This window comes from Fundulus heteroclitus, chromosome 1 (genome assembly GCF_011125445.2).
Source record: "Fundulus heteroclitus isolate FHET01 chromosome 1, MU-UCD_Fhet_4.1, whole genome shotgun sequence".
Lineage (NCBI taxonomy): Eukaryota > Metazoa > Chordata > Actinopteri > Cyprinodontiformes > Fundulidae > Fundulus > Fundulus heteroclitus.
This window is the reverse complement of record NC_046361.1, coordinates 17,059,815-17,075,286: the sequence shown is the minus strand read 5'-3', so window position 1 is coordinate 17,075,286 and position 15,472 is coordinate 17,059,815. Positions and strand designations below refer to the sequence as shown.

The window sequence follows — 15,472 nt, the reverse complement described above, 5'->3', positions numbered from 1 at the left end:
GCTGACTTTAGTATTCCTCCTTTTGTAACAACTTCTGCACCAAAGAGTGTTTTGGTTATGGTGACCTGGCAGGCCCTGATGCATGCACTGAGTGGAAAAATATATATATTATTTGTTTTGATTTTTAGCTGCCAATAAGGGTCATGGTCAAACAGGCTAAAAATCATCTGATTCTCTGTTCACATCTAAATAATATTACATTTATTGGAATTAGACATATGCTTGTATGATAATCTTACATCATGATAAAGGTAGAAAGTTTTTATCTATCTGGATACGCTTCTTCAAATCCAGCAAGTTTCTTGAAAAACAGAGGCTGAGAGCTCAAAACGATTAACACTGCAACCTCCCTGCACTTTGTCCAGGATTTTTGTTATCTACTTGAGTCCTGCTCTCTGTTTCAGCCCAAATTAACAGCAGACGTGCCTTCAAAAGTTGCCGTAAACACAGTTTTCCATTTATACCGCCTTCTTTGACTGCATTTCAAGCATTTCATTGGTACTGAAATTAATTAAGTTTGAGACACTTATTTCTAAGGTTTACTCTTGGCTACGATGCATTTCCTGATTGGATAAAATGTTGAGATTTCCCACTTCTGACTCCAGTCACCAGTACACAGTAATTAAGCTGAAAATCAGACCAATCTCTGTGCATCTCTAGTTTAAATAGGGATTACGGTTTGTTTTAGTTTTTTTTTTTTGTTATTGCTTAATACAAACACTTTTTATAAGTCAATTTATTTTAATCAGATTGATTGATCAGTGATAAATCAGCTCCTATTTATCAATAACCCCCTCCCAACCTACATTACATTTCTCAAAAAGACAGCGTTTTTCTTCTTCATTATACTTGCATACCTCATGTGATAAATAGTAATATTTACTGTTCTCATGCAAATCTTGACTAAACATTGTTCATTTTCCTTGTTTCAGTAATGAATCAAATGGACACCCTGTACCGGGGAATACATCTCTTTTATCCTCGCTTATGAATAAGGTAAGATCCATCCATCAAACGCCTTTCATCCCAAGACAAATTAGCGGGACACGGAGGGGCTTGTTTGTTTTTTAATGTTTCACCGCTAATAAGATGAGTTTGTATCATTTAAATTTTCCAGCCATTTTTCATACGTTGTAATTTTCGCTGCACCTCTCACAAATTAATATAATGAAGCAGTAGCTCGGTGCCATGCCAGATATATAGAGATGTTTGTTTTTTGATGAGCTGTTCTGAACTTGCCTTCAATTTTTTTCTCTCCCCTCCCTTTATACTTTAACTTCCCCGCCTCACTCTACATTTATTTATTGAGTTTATAAATTATTTGATTAAAAAGTCAAGGGAGTAAAAAAAAAAAAAAAACAGGCAGGAAGGCACTGCCCTCATTTTTTAACAAGTCTAAATGTGAGCGTATGGAAATTTAAATGTTTGTGTGAAGATTAAAATGGACACGGCTTTCGCCATAAATCTTATCTGACTGATACAAATGTGCTGGGTGGTTTCCATCACATTGATGATGTAATGGCAGATTAGTCTCACTTTTTTTTCTTCTTCTTCTTCTTCTCTCAACAACTGATCAAGACCTCCTCCCTCCCACTGTGCACTTCCCTTCCTTGAACACGCGTCGTCTTTTAAATCTTCTCCTCAGGCAGCTTAACGTCAAGCTCACATTCAGCAAACACAGAGTTTTCTACTGTAGTTGTCTACCAGTCTCCACCGTTGTTATGTCAGGCTTCTGGGGTTTTGATTCAAACCGCCGCATCACATGAAAAGGTTAAAAGACGCCCCCGGGGGACGCTTAGCTAATACGCCTGGCTCAAACTCAAGCAGAAATAAATAAATACATTTTAAAAAGCCTGCATGTGTTGCTTTGCCAGATTTCGGGGTGTACTTCTCTGTTCGTTTTCACGCTGTTGCTGTCATGTGCTTGCGGCTGCGCAGCCAAAACTAGGCGGCTGATGGTTCGTGCGCCGTTCTGTGTTTTTGCAGATGTCCCAGGTGAACCCTGCCCTCTTCAATGCCATGAACCTGAAAACGGAGCTGGAGGGAGGCCAGGTCCACGACGCCTCTGAGGCAGCTCATTACATGCACAGAGTGCTGAAGAGGCCAGAAACCACCAATGAGATCTGGAAGACATACCTCCGGAGGTAAAGCACACACACAAAAAAGGACTACCTTACAGTGCTAAAAAAAAAGAAGTATTTGCACCTTCACAGATTTCTTCTGGTTTTGCTTTTTCATCATGTTTTAACATTTTAGTAGCGGACAAAGGAGACCTGAGAAAATAAAGGTAGTTTCTAGATTTCAGTTACAAAGAGAAAAAAAAAAGCTATCCAAACCAACCCAGCACTGTGTGAAATGCAGCTGCCCACATAAAAACTGGTTGTGCCGCTCTTGGCAGAAGCAACTGCCATTAACTGCTTTCAATAACTGGCGATGAGTTTCTCACAGCACTGTGGAAAGGAAAGGCCTCTCTTCTCAGCAGAGTGATTTGAATTTAACCACACCATTAGGGGTTGGGGGGGCGGGGTTCGAGCATGAACGTCTTTTTAAGGTAACTCCACAGCATCCCTATGACTTTGAAAAGGCCACTCCAAAACATTCATTTAAGTTTTTTTTTTTTTTGTGTTTTTTTTTACCCTTACATGAGCGAACCTTCTGGTTGTCCTTGGATCAGGGCTGATGGATGGATACGCTTCTTCAAGCCTATGTGTGACAAGTGAATTTCTCCACTATGAGATCAATAAAGCCTATCTTATCTTATCTTATCTTATCTTATCTTATCTTATCTTATCTTATCTTATCTTATCTTATCTTCAGAGTTGTCTGATAAAGAGAATTTATGGTTCCATCGATTATTGCAATTTGAAGTAACTGCAGACCATCACACTACCACCCCCATGTATACCTGTGGGCCTGACGTTGTTTTTCTGCAGCGCTGTTTTAGATCATCGGCATGTTTCCTGTCAAATGTGACATGCCTTTGTGTTTTCTAAGCTGGGTTTCTTTGTGACCTCCTGGATGAGCTGTCAATGCGCTGTTGAAGTAGCGTTGGTAGGCCAACGACTCCTGAGAAGGTTGAGATCTGATGAGTGTATTTCGGCATTTGTAGATAATGGCTCACAATCTGGTTCGCTGGATTCTCCAGGCCTTAGAAATAAATCTGTAGCCCTTTATGGGCTGACTTTGTAGATCATGGCACGACGTGTTGCTTTTTTTTTTTTTTTTTTTTTTTAGTTTTTGCTGTCTACTTCATGTTGTCAGAAAGGTGCTATTTAAGTGATTTCTTGATTTTTCAGATAAGACAGAGTTCAGGCCTCATTGTTGTTTGGGAAATTGAAATCCGCTTTCCAAATATGGTTATCACACTTAATTCATGGTCTAACGAAGTAGTGGGACGTGTGTACTTTTGTACAAAAGGCCAGGTTGATTTGGATAGCTATTTTACTGAATGATAAAACTATCATTTAAAAACTACCTTTTTCTTTACTCAAAATTTCCTTTTCTTGAATTGTAACTGGCTTTTTGATCTGAAACCTTTTAAATAGGACAAAAACAGCACAAATCTATAAGGCGGAAAACACTCATTCCCAGACCTGTGTGACGTTCATAAATGAGCTTATATCACTGTACGTCCTGTAAAGACCATTTACCTGGAAACCCCCTGAGGCATAAAGCATCCAAACTTGCAGGAATTTGCTTTGGTTTACAGTATGACAGAACTGAAAGTATTTACTGAAACAATCATGGGAAGTTAAACCAGTTGTCATCTTTGTTGAGAAAGCAGTTCATTTACGTGCCTTTTTTTTTCTTCCTGCCAATGCAAAGATTTGACACAGATGACTTCTGCGAGGCTCAGTGTGACTTTCTCCAGAAGGTGCACTTTCACTGCCTGGTAGAGGACTGCGGTGCACTCTTCAGCACCGTGGACGGGGCCATAAAGCATGCTAAGTGAGTGTCACGCCGCTTCTTGTTTGGAAAATACGACGCTTTGCTTTGTTGATCAGTATTAAAAAAACGAGGCCGCTTGCACCTTGTCTTTCAGCTTCCACCTTCGAGCCACCTTGAAAATAAAGCCCGAGTCTCCGTTCAGTGACGGCAAAGAGCCCGGTGAGGCGGCTCCATCGCAGCCTGTCGCCCCCGTATCTATAGCCAGCAATCCCTCCATGGACGTGGCAAACCTCACAGCCTCCGGTGGCTACAGCTCTCCTCCTCCCTCCCTGCTGGCCTGGAAGCAGCTGACCGGAAGCATCCCCCAGATGCCGGCCTCGATGCCCAACCTGCCCGCTAACTCTCCTCTGGCCACCACCTCCCTGGAGAATGCCAAGCCGCAAGTCAAACCTGGTTTTCTGCAGTTTCAGGAAAAGTATGTGAAGTATTTGTACAGTACCTTGCAGAAGTATTTATACCGCTGGAACTTTGTCACGTGACATTTTGTCAGTGTAATGCAATTACAAATCCGCTAAGACTCGGCCTTCCACCTAAACTGACAGGCTGGACAAGCAGAGAGATAATCAGAAAGACAGACAAAAATCTCATGGTGTCTCTGGAGAAGCGGCAGAGATCCCCAGCTCAGGCTTAGAATACCTTCATTGGACCACTGTTGGTTATGCACTTCTGGAAGATCTCAATGAAATGCACTGAAATCTGTGTTTGTAATGTGACAACGTGTGAGAAACGTTTTTTGTATTTGTTTTTACGGTAATTTAAGCCAAGCGGGTCGATTCAACCAGACTTCCCCTCTGTTTATTGCAGTGATCCCTGTTTGGCTACTGACTGCAAATACTCAAACAAGTTCCACTTCCACTGCTTGTTTGGGAACTGCAAGTATGTGTGCAAGACCTCCGGAAAAGCCGAGTCCCACTGTTTGGACCACATCAACCCGAACAACAACCTGGTCAACGTCCGGGACCAGTTCTCCTACTACTCCCTGCAGTGTCTCTGTCCCAACCAGGTGAGTGTAGCCGCATCCTAAGAGTCGGCTCTCCGGCTGTCACCTCCTGGAGGTTTCTAAGCATGAAGCATGCTATCTATTAGACCAGTCTTTGAGGTTATTTGACTCAAGGCTTTCACAACCACTGCTCCCTGTCTTCCATCTCTGCTGAGAAAGACAGTCGACTCACCCCAGTAATGCCTGTTTATATGTCAATGATGTCATTTTGACTGCCGCATTCTCCTCTCAGAAAAGGCCAATTTAGCTGATATTACCCAATAAATCATTGTCACTTGCACAGTAAACAAGGCTGTCTGGAATAGGGCAAAAATCAGGGGAATGCTTGGCAAATCAAACCTAAATGGCATCCCCCCTGCCTGCTCTCATGAGCCAGTATTTCGAAAACCGTTTAAATGAATTCATTAATGTGTCGAAAATCACCCGCCTCACAAAAAGTCCAACCCCCTCCCCTTCCCTCCTCCTCCTCCTCCTTCTGCTCCCTGCCCGCCTCCTTTTAGCCTCCCATCTCCTGAACTGAGCAGATCTTATTTGGCCTGGTCCTCGGGGATGTGGGCATCAGAAACAGATGGTGGTGCAGACGCCAATGGGGGAAGCTTTTGACAAGCCTAAAAACACAAAATGATCGTACTTCAAAATAGCCAGAAAATGGAAGATGCGTAGAATCCAGTCAGTCAAGTTCTTGGCAAAGTGAGAAAAAAGCTGATGAATTTGAAATCAGTATTTGAAGATCTGGAACTAGTATGGCAAAAGATAATCAGACATGATTCCAGACATTATACCCTATCCCTTTGTCTAAATGTTGTATCATTACGTCCTTTCTCCTCCATGCCATTCCTTTCTTCTGCCTACCATCCTTTCCTTTTAATGTCCTTTCTTCTTTACTTCTTTCCTTCCTTCCTGTTTCCTTTTTCCTTCTACCTTCTTCCTGCAAAATTTTTGCACTTCCTTCCCTCCTTAACTTGGCATCTTTCTGTCTTTCCTTCCTCGTGTTCTTACTTGATTTCCCTACATTCCTCCATCCTTCTTTCCATCTTTTCTTCTTTGTTTCCTTCCTTGATTTCTCTTTTGTGTCTTACTTCCCTTCATTCCTTGTGCCCTTCCAACCTTCTTCACGTCGTTCCTTTCATTCTGCCCCTTCTTGTATCGTTTCGCACTTCTCTTTCTAGTTTCTGGTGTTTTGCAAATTTTTTTATGGTATGCTTTTGTATAATTTCAAATGGGCGTAAAGGACAGCAATCGCTTCAAGTTTAATTCTGGAAACGTTGGAAACTTAACATAACAAAATGTGTAGAAACCCTGATTTCATTTTTCTAATCTGTCTCGGCTGCAGCACTGCGAGTTCAGGATGAGGGGCCACTATCACTGTCTGAGGCCAGGCTGCTTCTTCGTCACCAACATCACCACCAAGCTGCCGTGGCACGTCAAGAAGCACGAGAAGGCAGAGCGCCGCGCCGCCAACGGCTTCAAATACTTCACCAAGAGGGAGGAGTGCGGGAGATTGGGTAAGAGTGAGCATCCCTCTCCTCCTCCGCATGTAGGGAAACTTTTGAGCAGCTTCTGATTCGAGGATTAAAAGGAGTTACGCCAAGAGAGATGTACATTGATTTCTACTGGCTGTTGCAAAAGGATATTCCGTGTTTACAAAAGGAGAGAGCCTGGTGTTGGCAAACACAGTGTCGTGCTTTGTGCGAGCGCTTTAGAAGGGCACGGAACAAGGGCCCGCCTCGCAGATTTTGTCGCCGCATTTTTGCATATTCACAATGCTAGCCTCGAGTCCCAGAGGAAGTCTTGCTTGCGCTACTATGTGAGCAATAATGTCAAAGAGGGCAATCACATCCAGGTTGTTTTCCTCTTTTCTTCTGCCGCCGTCAGAAATGAGCAATTAGGTTTGTGTTTGTTAATTATCTGGCTTGTCTGGTTGAGCCTGTTTGTGTTGCCTCGCAGCCGCCGCTGCCATCGCAGAGAAAATGAATTAAAAGTGATCTGTTTTTTTTTTTTTGTCGTTTTTTTTTCTCTCTCTCTCTCTCTCCTCTCCGTCAGGCGGTTTCACAAGCTTTTCAGAGACAAAAGCAAACAAAACCGGGCCCTAAACAGCTGTTTTTTGTCCCCAGTCTGATCTGCCGACCGTATTGTTCGGGCGGGTGGGGGGAAGAAAAAAAAAAAAAAAAGCAGAGAGGATTACCATCGCCGGCGCTCCAGTCATAAAGAATTGATGGGTTGCCCGTATCCATGGCAGCAACATTAAACTGAACACCGCTGATGATGTTACCTGGTTTCTGTCTCACAAAAGGGCCTCTGTGTCACGGGGGTTACTGTTATTTGCTCAACTTTGCGTGTCTGAAACCGGCGCGTGTGTGCAGGAGCTATTTGATGACACTGGCATGTTTTTCTCTTAAACCCGGTGCCATGGTTACTGACATGCTAGCACCTGCCCAGCATGTTACTCTTTCAATTATTTCTGCCTGCTTTTATATAATGGTATTTGATTAACAGGCACAAAAACGGAACAATCATTTAATTTGAAATGATAAAGCAATTAGAGCTAGACCAGTTTTAAAACAAGAGAAATAAGCGGAAGACTGCGAAGCAGACAGCAGAAACAATTCAGAACAAAAGGAGAAACGACAACGGAGATACTTTGAGAAATGAATTTAATATGGTAATAATCGTATATTTACTTTGGTTTGGAGGGATGTGTGTGCATTATTGGCCCACAGAAAATGAGAATTTATTTATGTAAATTCCTAATTGAATAAAGCATGTCAGTGTAATAAAAGAGCTCCACAGGTTTAGTGCACAGAAGCCTTGACTTGCTCAGTGTGACACCGGTGATCTAATATTCCTCCTACATGTACACTCCGAAACACTTTGAAACCCAATCCCTCTTTTGTCTGAGCCATATCATGAAATTAAAAAAAGAAAAAAAAAGAGTAAAAATATTTCTCTTTGTGTTTAATCTAATCAGAACGCCCTCACGTTGGCAATGTGGCCTTTAGCACTTTAGCTACTTTCAAATTCCTCCCTACGAGTCGAGGACAAATTAATCTGCACGTCAAGAGTTTAAAGGGATAGCTCTAAAAAAGCTAACCCAAGAGGGGTGAAGACCAAAGCGCATGTCTACCAATTTAAGATTTCTCCGATCTCAGAAACATTTAATTCGTTTTATTCTAGCTTTATTTTATAAACCTTTGAATCGCTGCCGCATTGGTGAGGGAAAGCTGCTTACACAGACGCCAAAAAATATTTACATGGGAAGTAGAAAAAGGAAGTGATGCGGCACCAATTCAGATATCTCACAATAAGTCGTAGTTAAATTATTCTCCAAGACGAGATTTTCTGTTAAAAGGTTAGAAGGTAGGTTAGCAGCCAGTACTCATACTCCCCTTGTGTCCTCAAAGTAGAGCTCCCAAGTAGTTGGCTAAAGCTAACGGCTAATCTGAGATAGGCCAAGACCAAAACACTATTTCATAAACTGTCATCATGTTTGCTTTGGGTGGTTATTTACACAGAAGCCAATGTTTATTTATTAGGGAATTAGAGAGGAGGGTGTGTGGCACTAAACAAACAGGAGAATGGAACACGTTAAGCACTTCTCATTAGATGAACATTTTAGATATGGTAAATGACTTGTACTTGTATAGTGCTTTAACTAGTCCGACGACCCCAAAGCGCTTCGCACTACAACCATTCACCTACTCATGCACACATTCACACCCTGACGGTGGTGAGCTATGTTAGTAGCCACAGCTGCCCTGGGGTAGACTGACAGAGGTGAGGCTCCCATACATCGCCGCCACCTGGCCCTCTGACCACCACCAGCAGGCAATTCGGGTCAAATGTCTTACCCAAGGACACAACGACTGAGACTCCCTAACTCTACCTCTAACTATAAGGGGCGACGGACATAAAAGTAAAGCGTTGCCTAAACTAAAAGTGTTATGTTTTCTTTGTTTTGTTATATTCAATATTTACCCAACCAGAAATGCTTTACATTTTGTGGTTAAGACTGAACTTGTTTTAATACGGTAGAAGTCTGCTTTGATCTTGGTCCCTCTCAGATTACACCTGTTTGCTACATCTGCTGCTAAGACAATACCTGCTCACGACATTTTGAGAGAAGCTTTTAACAGTAAAGCATGCTCTCTTTCCTGCAGGTTGCAAATACAACCAGGTCAACAGCCACTTCCATTGCATCCGAGAGGGTTGCCAGTTCTCCTTCCTGCTCAAACACCAGATGACCTCGCACGCACGCAAACACATGAGAAGAATGCTGGGAAAGAACTTTGACAGAGTCCCATCCCAGGTAAAAAAAATAAATAAAAAAAACTACCAAGAGAAAGAAATGCAAAGCATTTTTTTTTTCCCTTTTTTGCGTGTGTGCATGACTTGCCTAGCATTTTCTGTTCTATGAGTCAGACTCAGGGAAATATTTGGTGTTCTGTGAAAAAAAACTAGATTGATTTATCATTTCCCGTTATACCAGTCAACGACAAACCCTTCATGACTATATTTTACTGAAATTCCCACACTGTAGTGTGCTGGGCTGTCACACCTCTCCATCAGAGCACAAGATGTACCTTAAGCAAATTGAGGCATGTGGATTTTCTTGTTCTGTTTGTTCTTTTTTTTATTATTGTTTTTCTGCCCTCTAAAGACAAGAGTTATTAGGCTTATTCTTACAAAAATACCTCTTGTGAAACACTTGGTTGTTTGCCACCAGCATCGTGACTCATAATGCCCGTCTCGCATGTTTTCTGTGCAGTTATGATAACTTTTTGTTTGACTTGCTTTAGGTGATGCCGCTCGGCCACAGGGCGGACGAGATGCAACAAGCAGCCGGTTTGGTGTCCGGGTCGGTGGCGTCTCAGCCCGGCATGACCTCAGGCTTCTCCTCCTCCGTCATGGATGACACAGATGACTACTTGGAGTACATGGGAGGCGGTGGAGGAGGAGGAGGGGGAGGCAGCCCCCTGGGCCTCTCCTCCGAGTCCTCCAACCAGGACCGGAGCTGCACCAGCACCCCTGTGGGCAACGACAGCTCCCCAGCAGGTGAGGGGAGCTCAAATCAAACAAGTCCTCTCAGACGTTCAGCCTCGTTCACATTCATTTCATGCATTTGATAATCATACATTCAGTAATTTGGCTTACAGTCAACAAGACACATGAGTCATTATAATGTCAGAGGTTGATGACGAGCGCCGCGTTCTTTTGTCTTGATTTGTTGACGAGACGCTCCACACTTTGCTTTGTCATCGTCATAAAAACGTCCATTTTGTGCATCAGTGGTTATTGACCTGAATGCACTTATCACATTTTGTGTTGGCCAGAGATCATCCTGTCAGCTTTAGCCCTTGTAGGTTTGCCAAACTATGTGAAGTTTTTTTTTTTTTTTTTTTTTTTCTCTCTTTTATGCTAAATCTTGAGCCTGGCTGTGATTTTCACATTTCTACACGTGTTGCCGATATGATCCACAACTCTCATTATTATTGTTGTTTTGGCTGGTGTTTGGGTTACCTGTCTTTGAATGGGCCTCATTTTGTATCATTCTCTTATCTTTTGTCTTTCTCCTTTTTTTACCTCCAATCCCTCTGTGCGTGCGTGCTCCTGTCTGTGTGTGTGTGTGTGTGTGTGTGTGTGTGATCTGGCCCCTTGTTTTGGTGTTCTTCTTCTTCTTCCCCTCTTGCCTGTCCTTCACCCCCCTTCTGGTCAACCTGTCTCTCCAGGACAAGGCTACCCCACCACCTCTTCTGCTCCCACCACCCCTGCTGACACTAGTGCCACCCAAAACGCACCTCCTTCCTCCACTCCTCCACCGCCTCCTCCTCCTCCACCACCTCTTCCTCCCTCTGCTCCTCAGCCTGGCCTCCAGTCCCAGGCCCCGTCTCTCCCTCCCGCTCTCCTCCGACCTCCTCTGCCCTCGCTCCCATACCTCCTCTCTCCATCCTGTCTGTCATACTCTCTGCTCAGCGCCTCTCTGGGAGCCACTCGGAGTGTTGTCATGCCAACCAACACACCAGCTTTCAGCCCCATCATTGCCACTCCGTCTCCGGTTAAAAATGACGTCCCTATAGTGCAGGATGCTGCAGGTACTTATCCAAACCAACACTGCAGCTGTCACTCTCATTTACTGAGCCCTGTGCCGAGTTTAACTGTGTAATCAAGCTTTTTATTTAATATTTTTAACCGCATCAGTGAAAGATTTACTCACCGTCAGCATGAATGTCGTAAGAATTTTGGGCCTTTGACGATGCATTTGAACTGTTTAGCTTCAATTTCGATGCTTTTTGATAACAAGAATTTTTTTGTGGCTTGTCTCTGGTCCAACCAGAGTAATACTTTTACATACAGGCTTTGGATGCATGTGTTTTAGGCTGCGGAGAATGTACACACCTCCAGCACTCTTTTCCATTCAGGGAGTTCATTTCAATTTCTTCCTTTATGGGAAAGAACGTGTCTTTGAAATAAAGTTTACACATCTTTAAAAAGGGTTAAGGTCAGAGTCGCCTTCATTCAATCCAAAATCAGTTTTAATGTTTGAGATCATTTTGATATTAGGCCACTCAACTGTGTCTAAATTCAGCCGTTTCTCTTGGGATAAAGTTAAAGATTTCTGAAGTAGTCCTTTATTATTTCACTCATTATTACCTTTAGTTGTAAAACAGTGGCGTGGCATGATGCTGCAACCACCATGCTTGACAGCTGGTGAAGTTATCTTAGGTTTAAAAGGCTCACCTTGCCTGCTCCATACAGATTCGTGTCATTGTGACCTAAAAGCTCAGTCTTTGTCACCTTTGATCAAAAAGCCTTTCTCCGTGAGACATTTGCTGAGTTTAGAGAGGGGGCACTGCTATTCCAGCTGGTTCCAGTTAATACTAGGTTGAACCTTGTTGGTTCCTTGGGTTTTCCATAACATCCCAACCAGTTTGCGTCAGATGGTTAAAACTTGGATAGAATCGGAACAATGATCCCAAACACATCAAACTGGTCTTGGAAAGAACAATCAGGCTTCTAGGAAGACTCCTGACCTCAAACCGGTTGAAAACTGTCTACACTATCGTTCATTGCCTGATCCATGGCAGGAACCCAGCTGATTTACTCAAACCTACTCTGCCAAACAAAGCAGGCGTTTTTGTATCATTGCTCCACCCTAAATGAAAGAATGACTCCAATACACCCCAGAATTATTAATACATTCATGCCCATGGTGAGTGTATGTAAGCTTCTCACCAGCGCTGTCTGTGGAAATAATGCAGCAGCATTGCAGCAACAGGATAAACACGCATACTTGCCCTAATGACACATTTGCGTGTGCTTTTACTTTTGCATCGAGAGACAGAGCAGTAAATTTGGCACCTGTTCCACGAAGCCTGGGCCTTGTTTAGTTTCCATTAACAAGGCTGCATCAGCAGCTTCTTATTTTAATCACGCCTCAAGTTTTATCGAGGCCCACTGCTTCCTGTCGCACAGAACAGGGATCGCATCATTAGCAGTGACCCCAGGGTGCTGCAAAAGGTGGGTGCCCCTCATAAAACAACACAGAGATAAGAGGGTTGGTTAGGACTCGCAGCTCCCTCTGTGTTTAGGGGCTGGAGACACTCTGTAAAAGTGTCATGTTCTACAGTCAATCTATCATCCTTTCCCAACTCCTTTAATCATTCTGGGAATTAGGAATGAAAAAAAATATGACTTTATGTGCTTACTCAGCTGCTCGCCACTTCTGGCTGGGGAGAGTTCAACATCTGAGTTTTAACCCAGACAGTAATTTGCTTGTAGTTTGAGGGGTTTAGCTTTGTGAGCCAAACTGATTACGCTTTAATGCGCTCGCTTCTTTCTCTCCAGGCAACACCATCTCCATTCCCATGGCAACCGGCGCCAAGAAGCGCTTCTGGACCATCGAGGACATGTCTCCGTTCGGCAAGCGGCGCAAGACCCCGTCGTCCCGGAAGATGCTGGACGAGGGGATGATGCTGGAGGGGTTCCGCCGCTACGACCTGTACGAGAACTGCAAGGACTCCAGCTGCCAGTTTTCCTTAAAGGTGACCCACTACCACTGCACGCGCGAGAACTGCGGCTACAAGTTCTGCGGCCGCACCCACATGTACAAGCACGCGCAGCACCACGACCGCGTGGACAACCTGGTGCTGGACGACTTTAAGCGCTTCAAGTCCTCGCTGAGCTGCAACTTCCCAGACTGCCAGTTCTCGGGCAACAGCACCCACTTCCACTGCCTGCGCTGCGGCTTCCGCTGCACCGACAGCACCAAGGTGACGGCCCACCGCAAGCACCACGGCAAGCAAGACGTGATCAGCGCCGCCGGCTTCTGCCAGTTCAGCTCCAGCGCCGACTGTGAAGTTCCCGACTGCAAATATAAGCTCAAGTGCTCGCACTTCCACTGCACCTTCCCCGAGTGCAAGCACACGGTGGTGGGGATGTCTCAGATGGACTCCCACAAGAGGAAGCACGAGAAGCAGGAGCGAGGCGACGTGCAGTCCGTGTCGCCCAAACAGGAAGGGATTCACCACCTCGTCAGTAGCGTGGCGGCGGTCACTCCCTCCTCCTTGGGCATCTCCACTTCCTCACCCGCCGGCCTCCATGGGTTGTCCCACAACATCAACAGCAGCGTCCCCTCCATGATCTACCACTCTGGGGGCCTCGCCTCCGACTACAACCACTCATACCCGCCTTCCTCCATCAGCCTAGACAGCTCCCTCAACCTGAGCACCAACACCAGCAGCTCCCTGTTCTTCCTGAAGAACGCCGCCGGCCTGGGCCTCAGCGACTCGCTGGACCTCAGCAAGAAGATGCACCACGACGCGGCGCAACCGGCGCTCACCGCCAAATCCCAGATGGACGACACGGGAACGTCCGGGGAGGCTGAGGACGACTTGTCTCCGGAAGAGGAGGCGCACGCCGAGGAGGACGATGAGGACGAGGAGGAGGACGAGGAGGAAGAGGACGAGCTCAACACCGACTCGAATGACGATTCAGCACAGGAGCCCGACGGCGAAAAGGACAATGAAGAGAGTTTTGATGCTTCCGTTAACCACACCGATACTTCCCAGTTAGAAAAGCAAGACGCTGACCCATAAAAACAAACAATCCCACCCACAGGGGACTGCAGGAACTGCAGACACGTTCTGTGTACCACGAATAAACAGAAAGTGGCCTCATTCATCACTCTCCAAAACAACAGCGGCGGCGGCGCCGCCATGACAAAAAGGCGACCGGCCCAACGAAACGATTCATCGGGATGTTTACAAAACGACCAACATTCTAAAGTCAATTATGCATTAAAGAAAAAAGAGACAGATCTACACGGAGTTTGGGCAGCCGTGTAAAGCATTTTACTACACATCAGTCTTTTCTGTGTGCGTGCATGTTTGATTTTAATTTATTTTTATTTCATTCACATTTTTTGTGTGTGGAAAAAAAAAAACACTTTAGAAAAACAAAAACAAATCTCTCTATATAACTATATGTAGGTGTGTGCGTGCGTGTGTGAATGAATGATGATTATTGAGAAAAAGGAAAATTTCTGGTGACATGAACTGCAAAGAAAAAGGGACATGAATCACTAAGAGGATGTATTTCAAACATTTGATCTTTATTTCTGTAATATTATTATTATTAATTATTATTATTACTATTATTAGACACTGAGAGAAAGGGCTACTCATTCCCTTCTCTTCTGTATATGTGGTTCTCACATGGAGTTGACCAACAATGTGGTCTCTCTCAGCCTCGACAGTTCTCTCTCTCCCTGAAATCTGCTAATAACCCAGTGCAAGCGTACTTTTTAACCCCTCCCCCCCGCCCGCCCTGTGGAGGAATCAAGTTTGTGCGTGAATAGTGCACTTTTATATTAGCTGACCATGATGAAAACGGTGATATTTAACAATGTTTTTGTTAACATTTGCATCTTTTGAATCAAAACTGTGTTGTTGTTTTTTTTTTTTTTCTTTGGTCGAAATCATATTGACGTGCGAGCAAGGCCGAGGGTCGCGATGTTCAGTTTTTTGGGGTTGGATGCACCCACTGAGGAAGCATCAGGGAAGTGTGTTATATGTTGAAAATGTACAGACCGCAAAAAAATGTCCAGATGACATTTTTTTCATTTTTTTTTTGTTTGTTTGTTTTGTTTTCATTCACTATGGCTGTGGTTGAGCTCCTGTTGTAATGCTTTTTATTTAATATTTATGTGTTCTTCCAAATGAAAACATTTTTAGGGTGTTCTTGCACTTTTAGGTTCATTTTTACCATCTAAAACAGGAAAAAAAAATTCAGAATGATATATATCATTTAACAGGGAATTTGTTTTAAAGACGTTGTTTTAGTTCACTTTTATTTTTGCTTTTATGCACAAATAGATGTTAGTGTGACAAAAAAACTGTTGTTCTGTGGTTTATTTAAAGACTTGTTTTTATTTTTTGCTTCTTCTGAGATTGGACGGCTTGAAATTTAAAAAAATAAGGTGAAAAAAAGGAACTATGTCATGCCACAAATTTAAAAAAAAGATGAAAA

At 43.8% G+C, this 15,472-nt stretch overlaps 1 protein-coding gene across 10 annotated transcripts in view; it reads left to right on the top strand.

Annotated features, from left to right (window-relative positions):
* Positions 1 to 14,875, top strand: part of casz1 (castor zinc finger 1) — a 123,289-nt gene extending 108,414 nt beyond the window's left edge. For 8 of the 10 annotated variants that reach the window (XM_021321985.2, XM_012873470.3, XM_036136548.1 and 5 more), the window contains 10 exons: positions 933 to 996; positions 1,987 to 2,144; positions 3,826 to 3,948; positions 4,043 to 4,363; positions 4,753 to 4,951; positions 6,282 to 6,453; positions 9,106 to 9,254; positions 9,745 to 10,000; positions 10,675 to 11,037; positions 12,791 to 14,875. In XM_021321985.2, the coding sequence (XP_021177660.2) occupies positions 933 to 996; positions 1,987 to 2,144; positions 3,826 to 3,948; positions 4,043 to 4,363; positions 4,753 to 4,951; positions 6,282 to 6,453; positions 9,106 to 9,254; positions 9,745 to 10,000; positions 10,675 to 11,037; positions 12,791 to 14,040 (3,055 nt within the window). In that variant the 3' untranslated portion in view covers positions 14,041 to 14,875. The remainder of the gene's footprint in view (positions 1 to 932; positions 997 to 1,986; positions 2,145 to 3,825; positions 3,949 to 4,042; positions 4,364 to 4,752; positions 4,952 to 6,281; positions 6,454 to 9,105; positions 9,255 to 9,744; positions 10,001 to 10,674; positions 11,038 to 12,790) is intronic. The other 2 variants (XM_012873475.3, XM_012873474.3) reach the window with 1 other exon arrangement.
* The last annotated feature ends 597 nt before the right edge of the window (positions 14,876 to 15,472 follow it).